The sequence below is a fragment of the Gossypium raimondii genome, chromosome 8, assembly GCF_025698545.1.
Source record: "Gossypium raimondii isolate GPD5lz chromosome 8, ASM2569854v1, whole genome shotgun sequence".
Taxonomy (NCBI): Eukaryota; Viridiplantae; Streptophyta; class Magnoliopsida; order Malvales; family Malvaceae; genus Gossypium; species Gossypium raimondii.
The window spans coordinates 8,036,214-8,061,962 of record NC_068572.1 but is presented as its reverse complement, the minus strand read 5'-3'; the positions used below and the strand labels follow the sequence as shown (position 1 = coordinate 8,061,962).

Sequence of the window (25,749 nt, the reverse complement as noted above, 5' to 3'; positions counted from 1 at the left end):
ACACGAGGGCTAGCTGTAGCTACCAAAACTATCAGTCTCCATATATAGTTAAGACGTGATATCCGTTGAGAGTTGATAAGTGGTAGCATAAATGCCTTCTAATGTTATTGAAGGGTACATGTCCCTATGTCACACATGGCTCGGTCCGATGAAATGCTTCCATTTCATCATATTCTTTCTTACATTCCTACAAAACCCATTTCTTGTTCAAATATTTCTAATAATTCTAAAGATTAAGACGAGACAATTACTTATAAATTACCCCAAAAAGTCTTTATTTTCCAAAATTTCTTACTTAACATAAGATTAAACCTAAAATAATTTTCAATCGACAAAATTATATCAAAATTCAAACTCAATGTGAATAAGAATTTGGTTAATATGTAAGATTATTTTGTCATAAATGAGTAGTTTTTCTTAATTCAGACATTTATTCGAGTCTCACAGGTGTTCTAGAAGGTCTTTCCTTTTTTTTTCATACTTAACACAACAAAACAAACCAAATGCACTAAAAAATGTCGTAATTCACCTAAGTGGTTGTCGGTAGGCTTTTAACGGCAGGTGGCAGTCGGGGCAGAGCCCACAAAGAGACAAATAGCAGCAGTTTCAAGGTGCGGCGAACGGCGGAAAAAGGAAATTAAATTTTCTTTAAAGAAAACCCGAAACCACCACAAAAATCAAACTTGAAGTAATAAAATAATTCAAATAACATAAACCAAGTCTAAATCATTTAGTAATTTGTTATATAGCCACTAAAAAAACAATCCCCATATTGCAGAAGCCATTATTAAATGCTTCCTTAGAACCCTACATAAAGGCCCTTCAATGTCCCCCCATTCACACTTCTTATAAGCCTACCCCTTTTTGTTGTGCAATTTAGGACCCTCCCAACAGCCCCACTCTGACCTAGCCAGCCAGCCAACCATCCTCTCCCCAACCCTCAAACCCCAATTTTCTTTAGCACCATTTCCTAGTATGCTCGTGTGCTTTGTAATTTTTTAATTTTATGAATTATTATTTCTCCCTAATTCCTGCTCTGGTGCTATAATTCTCTCTTAAAGCACTTTTTTATCTCTGCCATGGCATCATCAAGCAGTAGTACCACTGGAACAGGCTCCCCTTGTGGTGCATGCAAGTTTCTGAGACGAAAATGCGCCTCTGACTGTGTTTTTGCTCCTTACTTTTGCTCAGAACAAGGCCCTGCAAGATTTGCAGCCATTCATAAAGTGTTTGGGGCTAGCAATGTGTCCAAATTATTGTTGCATATCCCAGCTCATGATCGTTGTGAGGCGGTCGTCACCATTGCTTATGAAGCTGAAGCCAGAATTAGGGATCCCGTTTATGGTTGCGTTGCTCATATTTTCGCCTTACAACAACAGGTTCCTATTCCCTTTCCATTTTTTCTCAATTTTCCATGCTATAATTTGAACACTTTCTAATCTTTATTGCATATTACATCTGTTCTGGTTTGTCGTAGGTTGCATGCCTGCAAGCTCAACTAATGCAAATCAAAGCCCAACTAGCTCAAAATGATATGAATTCATCGCATAACATAGTAGAGAATCAATGGCAAGAAAACCTTTCTGGCACTGTTCCAAGCTATATGAATCCAATCTCCCCACAAAGCTCACTTGAGTCTGTTGAGCTCAACAGTGGTGATAGCGTGAACCTGCAAGAAATACAAAGCAGACATGAGGAGTTTTGTTTCCAGGGTTACCATAAGAAGAGATTAAATAATAATAGTGATTTGGGTGAGCTTCAAACACTTGCCCTTAGAATGATGAGGAACTAAGCTGAACTATCGTTTTGGATTTTTTTTTTTCTCTATGGAATATGAGCCAGATGATCTTTTTTTTCTTTTCTTTCCAGTCCATGATATGTATATACATATGGAAACTGTTCTGAAGAAGATTTAGTACCTTAAGTTTTTTATCAGACTAATATTAGCATTGTCCTCTTCTTTTCTGTCTTTTGCATTCAGCTATGGTGCATAAATTGATTGTGGTAGCTGAATGATAATATGCTCTGAAAATCATAGTTAATTTGGATAGTGATGGATCAAGCGATAAAAAATTTCATCAATATTATTTAAGTATCGAATTCAAAGTTTTGTAAAAGTAGAAAACAGTGCTGATTTGCTCTCCATTTTGAAATCTGACTCTACTTCACTCAATTAAATCAAAATTCAATATGAATTTCACACAATTTTATATGATAGTAGTTTACTGTTTTGTGAGCCACAATTATAGAGCAACTTCAGTTTGACAAACTAGGCATTGAAATCAGGGCTCTACTCAATTGTTTGCTTTTAGTTCTACCTATCAAGATTAATGATAGATTACTCAACTAAGCAAGCAGTTGTTAGGGTTTTGTAGATAACATTGTTATATTATCATCATCCAGCATCTATCTTTCCTCACCACTTGGCTTAATAAATAGTTTTCAGTTGGTAAGTGTTAATGTCTTCCTTAAGCTTAGATGTCAGTCATTAGGTCCAATGAAGGAATGAGTATTTGAAATCTCTCTAGGTCTTTTCATGTGATAGCTTTCTTAGTTTTACATAGTGATTGGCTCTTTCCTTTTGCCTTGTATAATGGACTGATGGGGCAACTGCTTTGCCTTTGATTTGGTGTGGTATAGCAATTAGAAATCTCAACTATAGCAAGTTATTTTTTAAATATTTAAATGAATTGAATAGAAAAAGTTGAAATAACACAAAAGAGGGATTAATGTTGTCTTAGATCAATGAGTAGTCTAAATACTTTACAAATGTGAAAAACTGATTCAGCAAAGGGTTCCTTCCCAACATCTGTTTGGTCCAAATTCAGATCACCTGGACTTTGTTTACAAATAGGGATATCTGGGAAGGGACGGTGAGTGCTATGATGGTGATTAGAGGCCCTTGAGGAAGCATATTGGGATGGGACCCACTTTACCTAGGGTTTATGTTCTAAATTCGGTTTACCTAACATTAAGTATTTCTTTTCAAATTGGAATGGCCTTGTATCCATACTTTTAGACAAAATGTTCCCTTAGGGCTACATGTTAACAATCTTATTTGAGGATATTATCATGAAGCTCCATACATCCCTCCTAACTTAACACATTTTTTGGAGCCCATTCCCCTTTGGCGTCATAAAAATCTTATCATTATTTAATTAATAAAAAAAGGGGAAAGCGGCAGTAATCACTTTGTCCATCCTTCCATTAGCCAAATTGCAATGGCCAAGGGAATATTAAGGCATTAAAAGTCATTATTCCAAACAAATATAATTGATTTCGAGATAAGTGATCATTATTGAATGTGAGTTGAAGATTAAAAGCTGTCGCCTTTGTTTTTTAATTATAAAAATTCAGTAAAATATGTTTAGAAAAGATGAAAAGAGAGCAGGGTCTACTTGTTGGACTGTTTTATTCTTAAAGGACAGGAATCCATGTTTTAAAATTTAATTATATTTATGTTTTAGATGTTACAATCTTTGTCAAAAGATCAGTGAAAAGTTTGTAGCGTTGGACCTATTTCTTTTATGTTAATTATTAAGCATTAATTATTGGAATTAATTTCATCCAACTTGTTAATCATTAATTTCAACATTACCAATTTTAAACCCAAAAAATGAAAAAGAAGCGTGGAGAGTAACAACTAGAACTATTCATGCTCAAAGGTTCGTCCAAAATTCGAAAGCATTTGAGTAAAAATATTAGGCCTAAAAAATGGGCTTGGGTAAAACAATTAACTCCATTTAAAATATGAGTTACATTTGGGCTTAAACATTCAAGGCCCACACCCGACCTGTTTTTAAGTTTATAATACTTGATATTATGTAATTTATAACACATTAAAAAATAAACATATACTAAATATATAATACTACTCTAATGTAAACATTAAAATAATGTTAAGATGACTCTATGACAAATTTCAACAAATAAAATATGTATAAAATTAATAAATATTAAAATAATATAATATAAATATTTGTTTTAAAAAATTAAAAAAATAATATGGGCAAATCTAAAATGAGTTTGGATTAATCTTTTGAAAATATTAACGGGTTTGGACAAAATTTTAAACTCATATTTCAACTTAGGCCAGACCAGACTTGAACAAATATAAAGTATGTCAATATTATATTTAGGCTCAGCCCAAACTCAACCCAACCCATGAGTAACAACTTACGCATGTTATTGGGGTTTTCAATATGTTTTTAACCCAAACTCATGGGCAATGTGGAGGGTTGGGAGTTGGATTCATTCTATGGGGAAGAGTGTAGAGCTGCTTTAAAATCCATTTCATCTAATATCACTTCAACCTTGTACTCATATAATAGTTTTCCTTAAAATAAATACAGTAATTTAGTTCATGCTCTCTCTTTTGCTACCCAAAAAGAAGTAACTATTTTTTAATAAATTGGAAGAAATTTATAAATGGAGTCTCTAAAAGATTCGAAATTGAAACAATATAAGTCATTTTTTCAAATCAATAGATATAGTTGTGAAAAACATGATCATATATGTATAATGCATGATCGGTTGAATTTTAAGAAATTTAACAAAAATAAACAATATGATTTCGTAAAGATTATAACATATTACAAAGACTTTAAATATTCCAGAAACTCAAAAATTAATAATTAAAAAAAGAAAATGTTCTTCAAAATCTTAATTTTTTCAAAAATTTGGAAAATTTTATTATTCTTATAATATTATTTAATTTAACTAATTGAGGATATATAGATGTTTTTAAAATTTTAATTATCTTTTCCTCATGCCAACTTTTACAAATGTAAATATTCCATTGTCTTTATTTACTTAAAATTTTTTGGTAAATAAATAAAAGTTTAGCCATGGGCTAATTTGTGTCATTTAATTTGAAAGGCCTAAATGGCTTATAAATTGACAAAATAATTCACTTTCTAATAGTTGAAAAGATTAAATTGCTTGATCTATTTTTTTAAAAAAATTGCTCCTAATATTTTGTCTAATAAAGTATAGTAAAGTTTTATTAAATAAATTACAGCTTGAAAAGAATCAAACATTTTGTTTGCAACCCATTTATGAGCGAGTTAGTGGGTTAATAGTGGAAACCCCATTTATTCGGCCCCCTCCTAAGGTCCAAAACAAAACATGAAAATCAACGATATGCAAGCATTTGGGGGAACCCTAAATTGCATTCTTTCTTTGATTTTATTTTATTTTACTTCATATCACTTATAGATTCATGATTATTTCTCCATGAGAGTTTTCTCCAAAATTTGTGTTGATTGTATTAATTCTAAAATAAATATGATCACATTACTCTGAATGAATTATTGTTTTATTTTTTCCGAATTAATATTTTATCAATTTTTGTTTTATGAGGTCAATTAGTATTTTTATGTAGTGATGACCCGTAAGTAAGCAAGCGATGTTGAAAAGATTACATACAATCTGATTTCAGACTACATAATAACAGGGTTTATAAAGTAGAAAAAAGGAACTGTAATTTATTAGGTCAAAAATGAGGTCCATAGAAACCGGATTGATTTCTCACAGAGACTAAATATTATTTCTATATATCAATATTCAAGGGTTACAGTAGATTATATAGAAAACAAATAGTAGGGTAGATTTTAGGGTTTCTGGTTCTACGAACATAATTCTAATTTCTAGGCTTCCTAGCTTTTATTTATAACAACAATAAGTGCATATAAATATGTTTGAAAATGTGCAGCATGCAATTCAAAACTGCAAGGTGGAAATGATGCCTTCACCATCCCTTCCATTGTCATGAATGTTGAGCATAGCCCAGGGCCATTGCTTGAAGGTCGTCCACATCCTGGAAATTTGTCCATTGTCTGTTGTGTGTTTGCATGTCAAAGGGAGACATGGAACGAGGAGCATCCTCAAAATTTGTATTAAATGAGACATAATCATCTGATCCTGATGAGATGACTGAATTCTCGAAATTCCCTAATGAGCTGGTTCGATCCGACAACCCGTATGAGCTTGTAGAAAGATTTGGGTTAAAATTTGGTGCCATGCTTGAATCATTTGGGTGAAACCAAGTTTGAACATCTTGGAGATTATGAAGCTTTCCATGGTATTTGTCATTAGGGTTTGCAGTAACAGAGCCATTGGCAATGCTTTGAGCTGCTTGTGCCTTGAGAGAAGCAAGCTGTGCCTGTAGATTGACAACCTGTTGGGATTTTAACCAAGAAAAGCCAAGAATTACACCTCTATTTGAATCTCAAGTTAAGGTTTTCAGATCATCAAGTTTTTACATCAAAAAGACGGTCAAAGGGTGGTCGTAAAACCTGTTGTTGGAGAGCAAAGATATGAGAAACACAGCCATAAATAGGGTCATGGAGCCTAGCTTGAGCCTCATATGAGATGGTGAGAGCAGCCTCAGAGCGGTCACTGAGAGGGAGGTGAGCAAGCAGCTTTGACACATTGCTTGCACCAAAAACCTTGTGGATGGCTGCAAAATGGGTTGCACCTTGTTCATGGCAGAAATAAGGTGCAAAAACACACCCTCTAACACATTTCCTCCTCAAGAACTTGCAGGCACCACAAGGTGAACCACAACCTGTCATCTGGCTCTTTTTTTCTTTGGTGGGTATTCTTTTATTTTATTTTGGTTCTTAGACAGAGAGAGGGGTTAGGTTTGAGCTACTTACCATTATCATTAAAAGGGGATTATAAACACCAGAGGAAGAGGGAGGTGGATCATTTAATAATCAATTGTTAATTGCAATTGGTCCCCTTATTAGGCTACATCTTTTATTGTTTATTCCCTTTTAAAAAGCCCTCTTGCAGCCTTGCATTCTAAATTTTTTATACTCTCAAAATGATATCCTTATACGACAAAAGAGATTGAATCAAACCAAAGCCATTTCTATTTGCTTCATCATTGCATTTATTTCTAATTTATATGCTTTTCCTTTGTGAAATACACACACATACTTGTACTAGTGGAGAATGAAACTGAAGGTTAATTCAGGATTTTCCTTTTGACTCTTTGGCGTTCAAAGATAGAGCTGGCAATGGATCATATACATACGTAAACATTCCATCCATTAATCACTTAATAATTTTTTGTTCATTGCCACTATTGTTCTAATTTTTACACCTTCATCTTCTCTTGAATTTCTTTAATAAAAAATTCATGGACTTCAAATTTCTGTTTTCTTTATTCCTTTTTTTTTTTTTCATTTTCCCTTCATAATAATTCTTGGAGATAAGCTATTTTTTTTTAGTAAAACTATTTAGTTTTTAGGGGACTTCACGAGGCTTATCCTCTCGAGTCTACACCATAAAATATTCTTTTGGTATGAATATTCTAATTAGTTATTCATTTTGTCCTATATTGATACCTGAATTATTTCTCCGTTCATTATTTCAATACTTTTTTGTAACGCCGTTAAATTTAAGACAAAAGGTATTTTGGTTCTTTTCTTGTAATGCCATTAAATTTAAGACGGAAGACATCTTGTGATTAGACTTGATCGTGGGCCGGATCGATGAAAGATTTTAGGCTCGTTTTCTAGAACCAACCTAAAAAATGGGTCTAAAATTTTACCCAAGCTTGACTTAGTTAATAAATGCTAAACCTGAGCTCGATCTGGTCCATCCGTATTAATTTTTATATTATTTTATATAAAAATAAATTAAAAAAATAATACATCAAATACACTTAAAACATTAAAATAAATGTTTCTCAACAAAAAATACATTTAAAAAAAAAGTCTTTATCCTTAAATAACACTAAAATAGTTGCAACTTAGTAAGTAAATGCCTCTAAAATAGTAGTAAAATTAACAATAAAATAAGAGTTACATAATATCCAAACAATAATAATAAAATAGTACAATATGATATCAAAACAACAACAAAATGGTAACAAAACAACAACAACAAAAAAAAATTCAGACAGATTCGGGCTAGTCCATTTAGAAAATGAGTCTTATTTTTTGCCCAAGCTCATTTTTTGGGCCTATATTTTTATCCAAACCCTCCCACTTTTCGAACGAACCTTTAGACCTGGGTGGGTGACCCAACCATGATTAGGTCTTCTTGTGACGCTGATCAGTGACAATGATGATGTTATAATGATGTTATCATCGAATTTTTTTTAAATGTTTAAAATTTATAAAAAAATATAAATATATTTTAGAAATTCAAAAAATTAGAAAATAAATGAAAAATCAAAATGTTGTTTTTCTTATTTTTGGATAGTTAGAAATCTAATAATTTCTTTTAAAATTTAAAAACATAATTTGTAACTTTGAAAATTCTAATGTCAGGAAAAAAATTGATTGTGCTTCTTCTTTGTTCATCTTTTTCTTGAGTTTCTTACTTTCATCTTTGATAAATAAAAAAGACTTTGCAGTGCTTCTTCTTTATTTTTGTTGGGTTTCTTTACTCTTCTTCATCTCTTTTTACTCTCTTTCCATCAAGATCACCCATGCAAATTGACTTTGCTTTTTTTTTCTGGATTTTCAAATTCACGCCATGAAATCCTCCTCCTTCCCATTCAAATAAAAACCCACTAAAAAAATTGATCTTCAACTCTCCCACCAATTGCCCCTAGAATTCTTCACAAAATTCCACCCTCTCAATACTCTCATTGTTATAGAATTGATTTTCTGGTTTGCTACTATACAAAATCAGAAAATCAAATTACTATGCGTCACTCTTTTTTTCTGCATTGTTATAAAAAAAAATTGAGTAAAATAAAAAAATAAGCCAATTCTCAATTCTATGTTACGAAAGCCCAATTACTGCAAAAGGTAGAAACAATTTTTGCTTTGCTACCATTCAAAGAATCAAATCGATGTTACTCATTGATTTTCCAGCTTACAACTTTGTGGGATTATTTTTATTCTTTTTGGAAAAAAAAATCCAATTTGATTTATGAGAGTACATATATATAATGGGGTGGATGGTTGGGTTCAGTCAAATTGTGAGGGTGAAGGTTATTTGTAACGTTTCGATTTCTAGTGATATCTGAAATTGCTGTTTTGGGATGTCATCTCCATAAATCAAATTCCAATTTGATTTATGAGAGTACATATATATAATCGGGTGGATGGTTGGGTTCAGTCAAATTGTGAGGGTGAAGGTTCTTTGTAACGTTTTGATTTCCAGTGACATCTGAAATTGCTGTTTTGGGATGTCATCTCCATAAATTAAGTTCGTAAATATTAAATAAATATATTTATGGAGTTATTATATAGTTTAATTAAAATTGGATAGTCAATTTAGCCAAAATTGTGACTAATTAGGGCCTAGGGACTAAATTGTAAAGCCCAATCGCTATAGATTTTTAATTAGGAAATGACTTAGAGACTTAAATTGCAATTAACTAAAGCTTCAAAACAACAATTAGATCATGTTAAAGTGTGTGTTAGTGGACGGTGTGATTGTATAACCATTAACTTAAGTAAATTAAGCTTTGTTGAATTAATTAAGGTTAATTAACTTAATTAAAAAATTAATCCCACTATATAAGTCAAATTTCGGTGGAAAGAGAGAGGAAGTCATCTTCTCCAGCCGAATTGAAGAAAAGAAGAAAGGCTTAATGCCCTTTTTAAGGGGTTTAAAGCTTTTAGCTTCAATTTCAACTAAGTCCCTTGTTATTTTCCTTTGATTTTTATAGATTTAAGGTTATGGAAGCTTGATTTAGCTAGCACATGTATCAATTTGTAAAACTGTTAAAGTTTTAGAAAGTTGCCATTGTTGATTTCTTGTAGAATTCGGTGTGAAATTGATAGAAATTAAGCCTAGTTTAGAAAAATGACTAAATTGTAAAGCTTAATTGTTAGTTTAATACATTAGGGACCAAATTGAATAAAATCTAAAATTGACATGAAATTTTTGTAGGAGTAAAAAATAGGTGGTCCCTAATGAGTAGTTGTGAAATCAGATTTCAATATGAAGCTTTAGATTGAAAGTTATGTTTGTCTCGGGTTTAGGGACTAATAAATTGTAAAATATGCTTGATATTATGATTAATTCTGATTTGAATGAAATTTGATAATATTATATGTTTTATGATTTTATTTAGCTAAAGTTGACATAGAATCGTCGAGAGGGAAAAGAAAATCGAATTTCGTCAATGAATAGCTCGAAAATTCTGTTTGTATTTCTATGATTCGAAAATCATTTATTTTCTGCATGTTCATGTCATTTTGCATAATATGACATTGAGGTGAGTTGTTGTTGGTTATTTGAGTTGAAGTGCCATGATAGTGATTGAATACCGAGACAGGGACTAAATTGAATAGAATAGAAAGTTGCATGACTTACTTGATATCTGATGATTGGTATGAAATTGGGTTCAAACATGTTATAAAATGTTACGAAGTTGTGAAATGCTAATGAATGGAGAGTATTGGAATGTAAATTTGAACTATATATATAATGGACTGGAAATTGGTTACCCTATTATTTGTTTGAACCGAGTCAGATATAGTTGGCATGCCATAGGGTTAGATTATTGATTGAAAATCATTGTTGCCGGGCAACCCGAAGTGGTAGACTGTACTTTTAAAGTCATCATTGCCTGGCAACCTAGGGTGGTAGTATGTACATGTTAGCGTCATTGTTGCTGGGTAACCCAGGGTGATGGATCCGCATACCCATTCCGAGTTTGTGTCTGGTTAATAGCATTATAAACATGCAATTCGACTAATGGTATTTGAAAATGAAATGAATTTTAAAAGTGGTCAGTGATAAAATGCAAAATAAGTTGAAACCGAGTCCTGGTGACCAAATGCGTATGAAAGAGTCATTAGGCTCGGATATGGTTGAAATGTTGATATGGGTTTGAATATATATGCTTAATGGTTGTTGTTTATAAATGACTAGGTATTAGCACCTATGGATGTTTGTATGAATTGATTAAATTACATAAGAATTGAATGATATATGGCAAGTTAGTATGCTTATATAGTGAATTTGCATGTTAATATGTTAATATGTATGCTTATAATGTATAGTAAGTAGGTGGCATGCATTTATGTAAGGATCTTGAACTTGAATAGAACAAATGCATATTGATTTTGAATTTGTTTTATATTGACTTGAATCATGGAAATACCACTAAGCGTTTTCGCTCAGCATATGGTTTGTTTTCTCTATGCGTAGGTATAATTGATTCTTAAGATCGAAAGTTGTTGATCCAGCATCTCGAAAGAAATCCTCGACTCAACAAAGTTTGTATAGCCTTTTTCTGAGTTAAATATGGCATGTACCTAAGTCGAGTTGGTTGCAATTAAGTTTAATGGTTTTGCTATATTGAAACTTGAATAGGTAGTGTAATAATGTTGCAAAGATATAGTTTCACAAGTGAACTGACTTGTATATTTTTTTTATGATGGTTGGTCATTTTGGAAGTTTATATATAGATGTATGTATATCATTTTGATTAACTTATGATAGATAGCATAGTTTTTTAATTAAAGTATGTATATAAGTAGTTTAAGGACATAAGTCATGAATTATTCTATAATTGAGCTTTTATGAATGGTATGTTTGGTTGATTTGGTGAATAATATATGTATAATTTGTTGTACTAGGTGTAGCATGTTGAAACTATTTGGCATTTTGTAGAAATAGAATGTCATGTCGAGACATCAAGTGTATGTCGTCACAACGAGATCAAGCCACCATGCCATGATGCAACGTCGAGCATGGTTTGTTGAGATGAGACCCAAACAGTAAGTTGCACCGTGTCGTCACAACGGGGAATCCTTGTCGTCGCGACGTCAACTTGAACTTTTGAAAATCTTACAATTTTGTCTTAATTTGATCTCGAGTTAGTATTAGAGCTTTCGTAAGCTTGTATAAAACTTGGAAATGAATTCGAATTGTTTTATATACCTATTTTATTTAGATTTGAATGTTAAAGGTTGTAAATTGAATTGTAATTTGATTGTAGTTGCTTCGGAAACGAATGTGCCACCTTAAGGGTGTAAAAAGCCCTCAAACCTTTTCAAAAAAAGCAATTAAGCCCTGCTTTTTTTTTCCACTCAATTGAGTACCTGAACTTTCAAAATGCATAAAAAAGACCCTCAAACCTTTACAAAAAAAAAAAAAACAAACAAACAATTAAGCCCAGTTTTTTTTTTTTTGCATTGAGTACTTGAATTGCCAAAATGAATCAAAAAGGCCCTTTGACTGTTAACTTTAACAGTTAATCGTTAAAGTTAACCGTCTCTAATTTTTTCAGTTAAAGCCACCATGTGTCACAACCACGGTGTGACATGTGGAAAAAATGATAAAAAATAAAATTTATTAAATTTTAATAAAAATATAAAAAATACTTAAAATTTATTAAAAATATAAAAAAATTATAAAAATCCTAAAAAGATTTAAAATATATAGAAATATAGAAAAAATTATAAAATCTTATAAATTAAGTAAGAAAATTATAAAAAAGTAAAAAAATTATAAAATTCGTAAAAAAATTATAAAATTATCGTACCAAAAGAAGTATTTTATAATTTTTCTACAACTTTTTTATTTCTATTTTTTATCATTTTTCGCCGCATGTCACGCTGTGTTGCGACATGTGATGATTTTAACTGAAAACAATTGGGGGTTGTTAACTTTAACAATCAACAGTTAAAGTTAATGGTTAAATGGCCTTTTTGATGCATTTTATAATTTTTTATGATTTTTATAAAATTTTATAAAAGTTTATATATATTTTTACGATTTTTATAATTTTTTATAATTCTTAATAAATTTTAAATATTTTTTATTAAAGTTTAATATTTTTTGTATATTTTATTTACTTTTATATTTTATAATTTTTTGCCGCATGTCACGTCGTGGTTGTGACATGGGTGGATTTAATTGAAAAAAAATTAGGGGCAGTTAACTTTAATGGTCAACTATTAAAGTTAACGGTTAAAGGGCCTTTTTGATACATTTTGACAGTTCAAGTACTCAATTGAGTGCAAAAAAAAAAAAGCAAGGGCTTAATTGCTTTGTTTGAAAAAGTTTGAGGGTCTTTTTGATGTATTTTGAGTCACATCCCAAAATTCAGTTTGTAAGTTTCGGTGTTAATTTTGGAAATTATGGCATAAAATTGGTTTCGGGAATTTGGAATATGTAACCGGGAAATATCTACATTCAATGGCTATTGAAAATTAAATCGATTTATGAAATTAATGTGGAAAAGACTTTCAATTTTAAAAAGAGAACTGTTTTGTAAGTGGGGTTTAAGTTAAGAGTAACATAAGGGCAAATAGACCAAAATTTTAAAATCAGTCTATTTTTCCCCTTCACCCTACTATTAACGCATAACACTCCTCCCCTTTTCTTGTCATCAATTGAAAATCCCAAACCATCATTCATTGATTTTGATCCTTAATACTCTAATTCTTTTAAATTCTATCATCTTCCAAAACCCAAATCTCTCCCAAATTCAAAGAGGAATACCAAGAACACCATTAATTTCTTTATCATTCATTTTGTGGGTTTTTCTTGGATTCCCATCAACCATTCGTTTTCCCCCTAAATCAAGGTAAGGTTTAATTTTTCTATTAAGTTTTGATACAAACTAGTCTTTCAAATCAAGTTTTAATTCATTAAAGCAAGAAATTTGTGTGTTAGTTGAAGTTGGAGTTGTTAACGATAGAATTTAGATTTGTAAATGAAACTATTTTTTTCTAAGTGTTTTTCAACTTGTTTTGATGAGATTAGATGGTTTTTCAACTTGTTTCAAACTTTCGTTAAAAGATTTGAAGGTTATGTTGAGTTTTCATTGAAAATAGCCATGGGTGTTGAAATTTTTCGGAACCATAAATCTAAAGAATTTTGGGTGTTTTAAGAGTTTAGAATCGTTCTTTAATGAGTAATTAGATGTTTGGAATTGATTTTAAGTGATAGGAATAAGTTTGCTTTAAGAAATTTGAGTTTCGGCCAATCTAGTTGAAAATTTCAATTCAAGGAGGAGCTAGTTTTAAACCTGCATTTTTGTTTGAATTAAGATGTGTTTTGGCTGTTAATTGCTTGTATATGTTGTGTGGTTAATATGTAAGAAGATTCAGAATTGTTGGAACCCTCTTTGAGCAAGGCGAAAGATAAGGAAAAGCTAGTTTGAGCTTGCGATTATCAAGCGAAAATGTAAACGGTGAGTGTTTTGGCGTTGCTACTAGTAGGCATGATTCATTGTGTTAAACGAAAGCTTAGGAGTAGCCTAAATCCTAATTTTCAAGTGTAAGCCTTCTTACTCCTTTTGTTAATTTTTACAAAATTGTGATTTTGTAATGTGAAATATGCAATATAGTGGTTAATGCTGCAAGTACTGTATGATTGTGTTAATATGTAAATGGAATTATTGGTTTAAGCACATATATGTGATTGACTATGGTTATAGCTTATTGAGCTATATGTTAGCACTTGTGAATGGAAAAATAGAGAGCATGATAATCATTCTATGTGGAAGTGATAGTGTTGCGTGTATGATGATTAAGAGAAGTGATATTGTGCACTAAAATGGTAAGTAAAAGTGTGTGTAATTGTGTATATTTTGGCCTTGTGATCTCTTGAGATCGTTGGATATAGTTGGCATGCCATAGATATGTAAGTACTCGCCCTTGTGTTCTAATTTAGGCATTGAGGCCCAGGGCAACTTGGAGAAATAAGGGATTGTGAGCTAAGCTCCATTCATCAGGATATGTTGGTGTATTGGAGAGTGATATCTTAATGCTACACTTATGGGATATGTTAGACTCTTTGAGTCATTGGTGTGATGGAGATCCGTGTATCCAATGTGTGGTGATAAAATCCACTCTTATGTTTCATAATCTCAAGTTGCCAAATTATCATAAATGATTTTTATAAATTATGTTGTATGTAAATGCATGTTAATGTCTAAGTTAACTTATTTGGGTCAACGAAACATGGACTTGATGAATTACTTGATATAAATGTGCTTTGGTTGCTTTTGTTTAATGTGTGATGTTGTGTATACTTGTCGTAATTTTGATCATTCACTGAGCTTGTTTAAGCTCACACACCTCACTAAATCTTTACAGATAAGTAGTGTTTTCGGTGTGAACAACGTGGCCAAGGAAGTAATCCTAGGAAGGCAATAAACTTTTTGAGTAGGTGGTTTTATAATTATCTTCTGACTCTTTGAATAAAGGCAATGTGGGTTAGAATTTTTGGTTGGTTATTATTACTATCGTTATTGTTATTACTCTTAACTGTTTTATTATGGATTTGGACCGATAAGGTATTGATGTTATGTTGGACTCTATTTTGGGCAAATTTGATGTTTAATGCCGTAGTCGATATTACATGTTGGAAAGGGAATATGTTGGACATGAAATATATCTTGTTTTGCTGTGTTTTTTCAAATTTGAGCAGAGGTATCGATACTCGGGGGATAATTATTGATAGCTTGGTGTTGGATCGTATTTTCAGAAGTCAATAGCTCATTTTGGCATTGATACCCAATCATGGGTATCGATACTCGGGATAAAAATACCGATACCATTGCCTAAGTATCGATAAAATGCTTTTTAATAAAATTTGGCAGAAGTCTAGTTTGGCATCAATTTTCTTGTTAGTACCGATACCTATCTTACAAAATTATTGATACCTACGATCTTGTATCGATACCTACGTTGTTTGCTTAGAAATTTTAAGAAATGAACCCTAATTATGAATTAAAAGACTTTTAGTATCGTATAATGTAAATTAGACACAAACACTCTTATCTGAATGATTGAACGTGGTAGCTATTGTTCTTGATTGAAGTGTGGTGTGCATGTAGGTGGTTTCGATTTTTACTGTCGCATCCTATTACTCAGATTCCACGATTGAGCCGGGTGAGGGTTGTTACATTTTGACAGTTTAAGTATCCAATTGAGTGGAAAAAAAGCAGGGGCTTAATTTCTTTCTTTGAAAAAGTTTGAGGGTTTTTTACACCCTTAAGCCAATGTTTAAGGTTTTAAATTGAATTGTAATTTTATCGTTATTGCTTCAGCAATGAATATGACACCTTATTGCTCGGATCCGACGATCGGGTCGAGTATAGGGTGCTACATTCTTAGGTTTAGAATTTTTTAACTAAATTGAAGAATAAGAAGATGATGGAAAAGAAGACAATTGTTTTGGAATTTGGGGGGGGGGTTCGATATTTATGAGTTTAGAGATGCTTTTTATATCTTTATTTTTGTAATTTATATATATTTAAAAATTTAAAACTTGGATGTTTATATTTATTTTTAGATTTTTTAATTTTTTTCAAATTTATATATATTTATAATTTTTGGATGATGATGTCATTATGATATATTATTGCGACGTGTCAATGTCAAAAGGTTCCATCGGTCTTAGATCTAATTGTGTTACAAAAAAGTACTGGAATAGTGGGCGGAAAAATAATTCAAGTACTAAATTGAAAAAAAAAAAACTACAAATATCAATTTGAGAGAAACTGCCAAATTCAGGGTTCAAATGCATATTTAAGCCTAATATTTTACAAAGAACCATTATAATTGTATATATGATAATTCATGATTTCAGGTCTGAAATCTGCAGCAGCATGTGTGGCTCATTATTATTATTTAAATATGCAAATAATGAGAAGAAGCTGCTGCTTCAGTCAGGTAGTTGATGATCAGGTAGCTGAAGCCAATGATAATGGCGCATACATATATATTACATATCGCCAAATTGATTGGAGATTAATAGTCACACCCATCCATTCATCTACCCATTATAAATAATCATGGAAATGAAATTCTTAGAAAGAAATTATCTCGTTTTGGTGACCTGATATGGTATAGTAGTGCTGCTCTAGATTTGATTACAATCTAGCACCTAATAGCTATATATAGGATCAAAATAATCGTGGTCCCTCCCCCTTTGCTATAATCCACCTGAAAGTTGACTTTAAAATTTTCCTATATGATTAGATGACTTGAGAATCCTAAAATTATCATGCTGCATTAATTACCTTTTTCTTGATGTCAAAGTATCCCATATCTACATGCATGGTAATTTAGAAATTTTGATCTATCTATACTAATATATCCATATATTTTTATATATAAATAATCCAAATTTTAACCAACATAATGCCAAGAGACGACATGAAATGGTAGGAAGCATATATTCGAAAAAGGAATGGAACAAAAGATAGTGACAGTGGAAAGAAGGCAAAGAACGTATAGGAGAAAGGGAGAGAGGGAATTTATTTGTATTATTATTATTTATTTGTTTATTAATTTCGAAAATTATAATGTGTTAATTTGGATTAGTTTAAGTAGAGCAGGTATAGGGTTTGTCGAGGCAATACAATATTTATCATCATTAATTAATCTTAATAAATAATCACTAATCCACTTTCAGTCACGCTTAATTCTCACACACCCAACATGTAGACCTTCCCCCATTCTGCAACTTTGTCCCCACAGTCCTACAGTTCAACCTCTTCCAATAATAAATTCAAAATGTTTAATCATGTTTACTGATATATATATATATATATCTAATTAATACATTATTTCTATTGAATTTTAAATAAATAATGCGTGCATTAAATGAAATATATCATGTTAACACTCTTATTAAATTTACAATTTTTGTTAATTATAGTTTTTGTCAATATTATTCAAGTCTTGGAAACTAACAAAAGCATGTTTCCGCAACAAATGGAAATAAGAAAAGTTTTATTTTTTATTTTTGCTTTCATTTACATTTTTAAAAACAAAAGGCATTGTCGAGAGACATGTTTTTTCTTATCCTGTTGTTTAAAAACAAGTTATGATTAAAAAAAAAAGTTGCCAAAAGGACCCTTAAATAAACTAGGGTTATGAGTATGACAAGGCTAACCTATAATAAGAACTGGAGACAAGGATTGGTGCTTTGCTGATCATGGCATTGGCGCTGGCATTGGCATCGATGGACCTGATTGGGAATGGCAGCCATTACCCAACCATTGCCCAAAAATGGCTTTTTAGCTCATGTGTACTTTGTTGGCCACTTAACCCTATCAACATACAAAGATGGCAAGGCATTTCTTTTCACAATAATGTAGGAGGGGTTTCGATTAATCTCAATAGGAGTTAACAATCTCGAAATTGTCAAAGAAAATTTAATAATTGCAATCACTATACATTTGAATATAGTTACATAATTAATACAATTCGTTTATTACAAGTATAAGAAATCTCAATAGGGGTTTCTCCTAGCCAAAGTTGTGCAAGGTAGAATATCTTTGACAATACTCTTCCTTAATGAGTTGGTTAGATGATATATGGAAGGAGGTTTCTCTCGACAAGATGCGCCTTGAAGATTGACTTGAACAAGTTATTTGATTCACTTAATTAGAATTTCATAGTCCATGTCCTTACTGTTATGGGGACTTCAGTACAGTTTATTCACTAGATTAAGATATGTATAACTTTTACTAGATTCTCAATAGCATTAAATGGAGGGCTAGTGGGTTATTTTAAGGGTGCAAAAGGAAATGATTCATCTGCACAAGGAGTGTTGTGCGAATAGGGTAAAAGAGAGTAAATTATCCTACTAGAAAATCACACAAGGTTCCATTTCTGGAAAAGATTAGAGGGGTTACAAACGGTCTTGCTAAGACCAAACTTCCTAGATAGATTTTCCTTACAATGTAATTTAATAGCACAATATATCATTACAATTGTACCCTATAAAATATTGAAAGTTAAATAATAACAATAAAGAAGACTAGAAATTTAATGAGGTTAGACTGATTACGTCTACATTCTTAGATACTACCAAATATAATTAACTACAAAAGATACAAGTAAAAAATTACAAATAGGAAAAAAAGATTCCTTGTGAAGAAAATGACAATTTGAGATGATCTAAAGGTGGAGAAACCACCTCTATTTATAGTAGTACAAACACTCCACGATCTTGTATTTTTTAGATGTGGGATTGTGCTATTTCAAGAAATCTCTAGCTTAGCAAATTTTCACATCTTCAATCTCTTAGCAAAACAACATTTGATAGTGTCTTTAAGTTTCAACCTTCAAGTTTTAACATTGATTAAGTCCAAATATAGTTGGAACTTGACCACAATCACAACCTTAGTCATCATGTCTGCAGGATTCTTAGTGCTTGAAATTTTCTTTACTTTTACTCAACCTTCTTTTAGAATCTCTCATACAAAATGATATCGGACATCAATGTGCTTTGTCCTTGCATGATAAACTTGATTATTTGCTAACTAAATAGCACTTTGACTATAGCAATGAACTTTGACAATCTTCTGGTTAATCTTCTCCAGTTACCAAGAAACCCTTAAAGCCAAATTGACTATTTTAAGTCCTCTATGATTGTAATATATTTCGCTTCTATAAAAGATAAAGCAACTGTTTACTGTAAAGTAGACTTCCAACTAACCGGTGCCTTTGTAAGAGTAAACACATAACTAGTAGTTGACTGTCATTTGTCCGGATCACCAACATAGTTTGAATCACAAATCCAACCACACCCTAATTATCTTCTTACTCAAAAATCAATCTAATATCCATTGTATTCTGGATATATCATAAAATCCATTTTACAGCTTACCAATGTCACTTTCCTGGATCATGTCTATAAATAGGTTTTGACTTTTCATGCATGCCATACGCTTTAACAATTTTCTCAGATATTGTTTCTGAGTCAAACAAAGCCTTTTCAAGCTTCTATCTCAAGTTATCTCCATGCCCAAAATCTTATTTGTTTCTCCTAATTTTTTTTATCTCAAACTTCTTTTTCAACTATGTTTTTAGCTTTTCAATCTCTACTTGACTTTTGGAAGCTATTAACTTATCATCAACATAAAGAAGAAGATATATGAGAGAACCATATTGAAGCTTGAGAAAATACACAAATTGATCATATTTGTTTCTTGTGTACCTTTGTTCTGTCATAAACTGGTCAAATATCTTTTACCACTACCTCAAATATTGATTTAAACTGTACAATGATTTTCCAAGTTTACACATTAAATTTTCTTTTCCAAAAACCTTGAATCCTTCTGGCTGGGTCATATAGATTTCCTCTTCCAAGTTTCCATGTAAAAAAGCAATTTTTACATCCAATTGAACTAGTTCCAAACCCAATTGTGCCACCAAAGCTAATAAAATTTTAATGGAGGAATACTTCACAACTAAAGAAAATACCTCATTGTAATCAATTCTCTCCTTTTAGGCATAACCTTTCATCACTAGCCTTTCTATGTAGCGCACCTTAGGCCCAAAAATCTTTCTTTCTTTGCAAACATCCACTTGTACCCAATTATCTTTTTTCTCTTTTGCAGACTAGCTAGCTTCCAAGTCTGATTCTTATGAAGGAACTGCATTTCTTCATTTATGGCAATATTCTATTTTTCTTCTTCAGAACTTTGAAATGCTTCATTAAAAGTGGTAGGAATGTCATCAGCTACAACTGGGAGTGCATAAGCCACCATATTAGCAAAGCAAGTAGGCTTTCTAATTGTTTTCCTTGGATTATTGGTTACAATTGATTCAAGTTGTTGTGAAAGTTCTTAGGTTTGAACCTCTTCTTTATTGGACTCTCCTTCTTCCACTAGGTCCTCCGTACTAGAGTCTTTTACAATAAGAAAATCATTGACTTTTGCATTTGTTGGAATCACTACTCTTTGAAACTCCACTTGCTTATGAGTATAATCTGGCTACTCATTTTTATCTTTGAAAACATGGTTGATTCATTAAAGGTGACATCCCGACTAAAGATAATTTTCTTTGTTTCTAGACACCATAGGTGAAAACCCTGTATGCTAGAAGTGATCCTTAAAAACACTACTTTCTTAGCTATTGGATCCAATTTTGATTCCTTAACATGATAGTATGGAGTGGAACCAAACAAAGGTAAGGAATCAGAATCTATAGCAGACTTCCCACTCCATTTCTCTAATGGTGTTTTTCCTTCAATTGCATTGGGTGGTAAACGATTAATGAGATGGCATGCATATGTTATAGCTTCAGCCTAAAATCTCTATCCAATCCAGCATTAGATAGCATACATCGAACTTTCTCTAGCAACATTTGATTCATGCGTTCTGCCACCCCATTCTATTGTGGTGCAGATTCGATAGTGAAGTGCCTGATAATGTTGTCATCTTCACAAATCTTTGTAAATGGATCACTTTTATACTCTCCACTATTGTCTATGCAAATATGTTTGATCCTTTTTCCCGTTTGAGTTTCCATCATCGTTTTCAACTTACGAAAAATTCTTAACGCTTCATCATTTGTCTTCATTGTATACAACCACACTCTTTGGGAATAATCATCAAAAAAGTTACATAATAATGTTTTCTTCCCAAAAAGCTTGTTTTAGAGGGACCCCAGACATATGAGTGAATATAATCCAAGATGCCTTTAGTATCATGGATTGTAGCCCCAAACTTCACTCTTGTTTACTTCCCTTTGATGCAATGCTTACAGAAATCCACTTTACAATTTCTTACTCCTTTCAATAATCATTGATTTATGAGTAAGTTCAAGGATTTTTCATCTACATGATCTAAACGCATATGGCAGAGCATAAATGCTTCTAACTCTTGATTTATGAGTAATTTATGCAAAATATGCTAACAGATATGATAGGTTCCATAAAAATTCAATTACAAAATAAGTTGCAACTAATACTGAAATTGGCACTGACAACAACCTTACACAACAGTTTACTTATTTCTACCAAAACTTGGAACCTAATGTACTCTTCATGTAACGCCCTTAACTTGACCCGATTCACCGGATTCAGATTTCAGGTGTTACAACATAAAACTTTTTTTTTTGAAAAATATTTGCAGATTGGGCTTTATTATTGAATTCAAAAGTTATAGAAAACAAAATTCTGAACCAGACCAGGCCCGATTGGAATTTTGACCTCATCACCAAAACAAAACAGTAAAAAAATGAATAGCTGAAACGTCAATAACTACTCCTATTAAATCCTAAAAAGCAGCATAACTGAACCTTCTGGAAGCCATTAATGCTGCTGTACAATCTTTCCCAATCAGCATCATAACTTTCAATCGTCTTGTCCCTGCACCTGCCATATATTCTTCAAGACGAAATCATACTCCCGAGGAAACCCTATTTTCTGTCTTTGCTTTACCTGCCTCCGCTCGATTTACCCATTTCATTTTAATCCCTTTCATTCATTCCTGTTCTCCCACTCCATCCCTTTCCCTCCGATCTTCTACATATTCAGGGACTCCCTCAACTAGGTATATTATTCTTTTATCCCTCAGCGTTGCTTTTGCTATCGTATGCGTAAGACTGTTAACTGCTCTTGGAACATGTTCAAATCTGCATTCCTGGAATCTTGATTGTAGCTTAAGAATATCACTGATGTAGGCACATACCTGTGATTTATCTGGGATATTAGATCTGCATTTCTTTATTATCGATAATGAATCTCCTTCAATAATGATTTTTCTCCATTTCATTTCTTTACCAATTTTGATCGCTTTCTGGCTCGCAAGTGCCTCGGCCGCAAAAGGAGATGCCACCTGTTGATATATCATCGAGCATGAGAGCAAAACCTTGCCTTCGTTGTTTCTAGCCACAATCCCCGCAGTCGATTGCTTACTCTTTCCATCATATGCTGCATCAAAGTTTATCTTCACAATCTGGTCAGGTGGCTTCTTCTATTTGCTTGTCAATTTATATGATTGTGCTTTACTTTTTCCTATCCCGTCCAACTCTGTTATGTAGCTACTAACGAATCGGCCTATTTCTTTTCCAGATTTGTTCACTTTATTATGCACTCTGTTATTTCTGTCTCCCCATATAGCCCATAATGCACAGCAAAATATCCTACATTGAGATTCCGAGTTCTTCGCAAAAACTCCGGTAAGCCACTCTGCAAACTCCAACTGTCTTTCGTGCACCAAAACATTACATGGTAATTCCTTCCATACTGATTTGACACAGGGCATTCGCAAAAAAGGTGATTCATACTCTTTATTCCGACTCCACATCGTGGGCACACTGTTGTGTTTATTAGTTTTTTCTGAAGTAGATTAACCCGTGTAGCTAGGAAATTCCACGATATCTTCCAGATTGTAATTTTGATTTTTAAGGGAAAATTCAATAGCCATAATTTTCTGTAAAATTCCTTGTAGCCTTCTTGTAAAGCATAAGCTCTAGGATCATCCTCGATATTCTGTAATAGTTTATAGGAGCTACGAACTGTGAATTCGCCCGACGCCTCAGCACTCCAGACCCGGAAGTCATCATGAGGATCTTCTGCCAGTGGAATACCAATAATCTTCTCAGCTACATCCTCCGGAAAGGTAGAAATTATCAACTCTTCCTTCCATGTTCTGTTATTTTGATTGATTAGATCGGCAACTTTACAATCATTCAAATTCGCGACTATAGCTGATAATCTGTTTCTTCCCACATCAGGGATCCAATTGTCGCAACCAACTGTAATTTGCTCTCCCCTTCCTACTCTCCAGCACATACCTTCCCTTAAAATACCCTTTGTAGCCCAAATACTTTTCCACGTATACGAAGCATTGTTCCCCAAACATGAGTCGAGGAAATTATTATTCGGAAAACATTTTGCTTTTAAAACTTGAGCTAATAATGAATCTAGGTAGTTCAATATTCTCCAACCCCGTTTAGCTAATAATGAGACGTTAAATTTAGCCATATCTCTGAATCCCAAACCCCCTTCTCCTTTTGACCGGCACAAGTAAGTCCATTTACACCAATGAATTCCTCTTCTCCCATGAGCTTTTTGCCACCAGAACTTAGCAAAAATGCCTTCTATATCTCTGCAAAATGACTTCGGTAATAAAAAAACATGACATTGCATATGTAGGAATAGCCTGTAGGATCGACTTCAAAAATACTTCCTTGCCTCATTGCGACAACATTCTGGTGCTCCAACCTTCGATTCTACTGTAAATTTTCTCTTTGAGATATTGAAAAGATTCCTTTTTCCGTCTACCCACCACATTCGAAAGTCCTAGATATCTTTCCATATTTGTTGAGGTTCTTATCCCCATAATTGCCGAGACTTCGTTCTTTTTGTCTTCTGTAGTATTAGTGCTGAAAAAGATTGTAGATTTGTTAAAATTAACGCATTGACCGGAACTTTTACCATATTCTTTCAAAATTTCTTTTAGCACCGTTGCCCCCCTTGCTGTTGCTTCCCCAAATAAAATACAATCATCTGCAAAGAGTAGATGTGTAATTTTCGGGCCTCTCCTACTTGCCTTTGCTGCTTTTAACAACCTTTCCTTCGATGCCAGTCTCATCAAGGCTGATAACCCCTCACTGCACATTAAAAAGAGAAAAGGGTTCAAAGGATCTCCCTGTCGCAATCCTCTTGTTGGCTTAAAACTTCGCCCATAACCTCCATTAGTATTCACAACATAGGACGTAGTAGAAATGCATTTCATGACCAAATCTACCCATTCTATATCAAAACCCATACATAACATGACTTCTTTTAAATAACCCCATTCAACCCTGTCATAGGCTTTACTCATATCAAGCTTTACGGCCATATATCCTTTTTTCCCTCTTCGTTTTTGTCTAAATGTATGCAGAATCTCATAGGCAAGTAGCACATTATCTGTAATTAGCCTTCCTGGGACGAACGCACTTTGAGCTGCATCAATACACCTTCCAATACCGATTTGAAGTCAATTTGCAATTGTTTTCGCCACCATTTTATAAAGGACTGAACATAAACTAATAGGTTTGAAATTGGCTAAGCTAGTAGGGTTAGAGATTTTTGGAATCAACACAATCTCTGTTTGATTGAAAGGACCAAAATTTTCACCATTATTAAGAATTCCCAGACAGAAATCAACAATTTCCTTACCTACAATGTGCCAAAATTTCTGAAAGAAGATTGCTGGAAAACCATCCCGACCTGGTGCTTTTGTGGGGCCCATTCCTTTCAAAGCCTCATGAACTTCTTCTGCTGTATATTTCTTCATCAAGGCTCTGTTAATTTCTACCGGAATCTTACTATCAATACCTGTTAGAAGATGAGAAGGATCTCCTACTTCACTTGATGTAAATAAATTCTGAAAGTACCTGGTAGCCACTTCATTAATCTCACTAGCTTCATTAGCCTCTCCCCCATCTTCCAGATCTAACTTTGAAATTGTATTGATTTTCCTCCGCATTGTGGCGAATCTATGGAAAAAAGCCGTATTTCGATCTCCTGCCTTAAGCCAATTTGCCCTTGCCCTTTGTTCCCAATAGAGCTCATCCTTCTCAATCTCCATGTTTAAATGAATTTTGGTATCGATTATTTTTGCCATTACTTCATCACTCCTATCCTGCTCCATTAATATTTCAAGCTGCTTAGTAAGCTTTTTCTTCAAACCTTCTCTTCGTTCTTTTATTGAATTTGCCCATAACTTTAAATCAGTCTTTAATCTTTCGAGCTTGTCATAAACTATGCCTACTCTTGACTCCCAGGAATCTCTAACTACTTCCTCAAATGTATCCTCCATGATCCACTATGCCTCAAATTTTAACCTTACATTGCCTTTATGAGTGTCTCCACATTTTGTATTAACAAGAATAGGACAATGATCAGACATGGAATGAGTTAAATGCTTGATATTTCCTGCTAGAAATAATTGTTTCCACTTGTCGTTTTCCATCCCCTATCAAGTCTCTCTCTAATATTCGTCTCCAATGAATTTCCCCTTTCCCAAGTAAACCAGGCCCCTAAATAACCCAAATCTTCAAGTAAACAATCTCC

At 32.8% G+C, this 25,749-nt stretch overlaps 3 protein-coding genes across 3 annotated transcripts; 1 reads left to right on the top strand and 2 right to left on the bottom strand.

Annotated features, from left to right (window-relative positions):
* The first annotated feature begins 821 nt into the window (after positions 1-821).
* On the top strand, positions 822-1,929 carry LOC105790648 (LOB domain-containing protein 16). The gene is made up of 2 exons (XM_012618356.2): positions 822-1,379; positions 1,478-1,929. Exons 1-2 carry the CDS (start codon positions 1,080-1,082, stop codon positions 1,790-1,792), a joined length of 615 nt encoding a protein of 204 aa, XP_012473810.1. The 5' UTR covers positions 822-1,079; the 3' UTR covers positions 1,793-1,929.
* A 3,528-nt stretch (positions 1,930-5,457) lies between these two features.
* On the bottom strand, positions 5,458-6,654 carry LOC105793552 (LOB domain-containing protein 29). Its single transcript, XM_012622449.2, has 2 exons — positions 6,297-6,654; positions 5,458-6,178 (listed from the first exon to the last, which is right to left on the bottom strand). The coding sequence occupies exons 1-2, from the start codon at positions 6,573-6,575 to the stop codon at positions 5,768-5,770; spliced, it is 690 nt and encodes a 229-aa protein (XP_012477903.1). The 5' UTR covers positions 6,576-6,654; the 3' UTR covers positions 5,458-5,767.
* Positions 6,655-22,165: 15,511 nt separating this feature from the next.
* LOC105793109 (uncharacterized) lies at positions 22,166-25,495 on the bottom strand. Its single transcript, XM_012622038.1, has 5 exons — positions 24,853-25,495; positions 23,895-24,636; positions 23,136-23,794; positions 22,693-22,929; positions 22,166-22,614 (listed from the first exon to the last, which is right to left on the bottom strand). The coding sequence occupies exons 1-5, from the start codon at positions 25,493-25,495 to the stop codon at positions 22,166-22,168; spliced, it is 2,730 nt and encodes a 909-aa protein (XP_012477492.1).
* Positions 25,496-25,749: the final 254 nt, after the last annotated feature.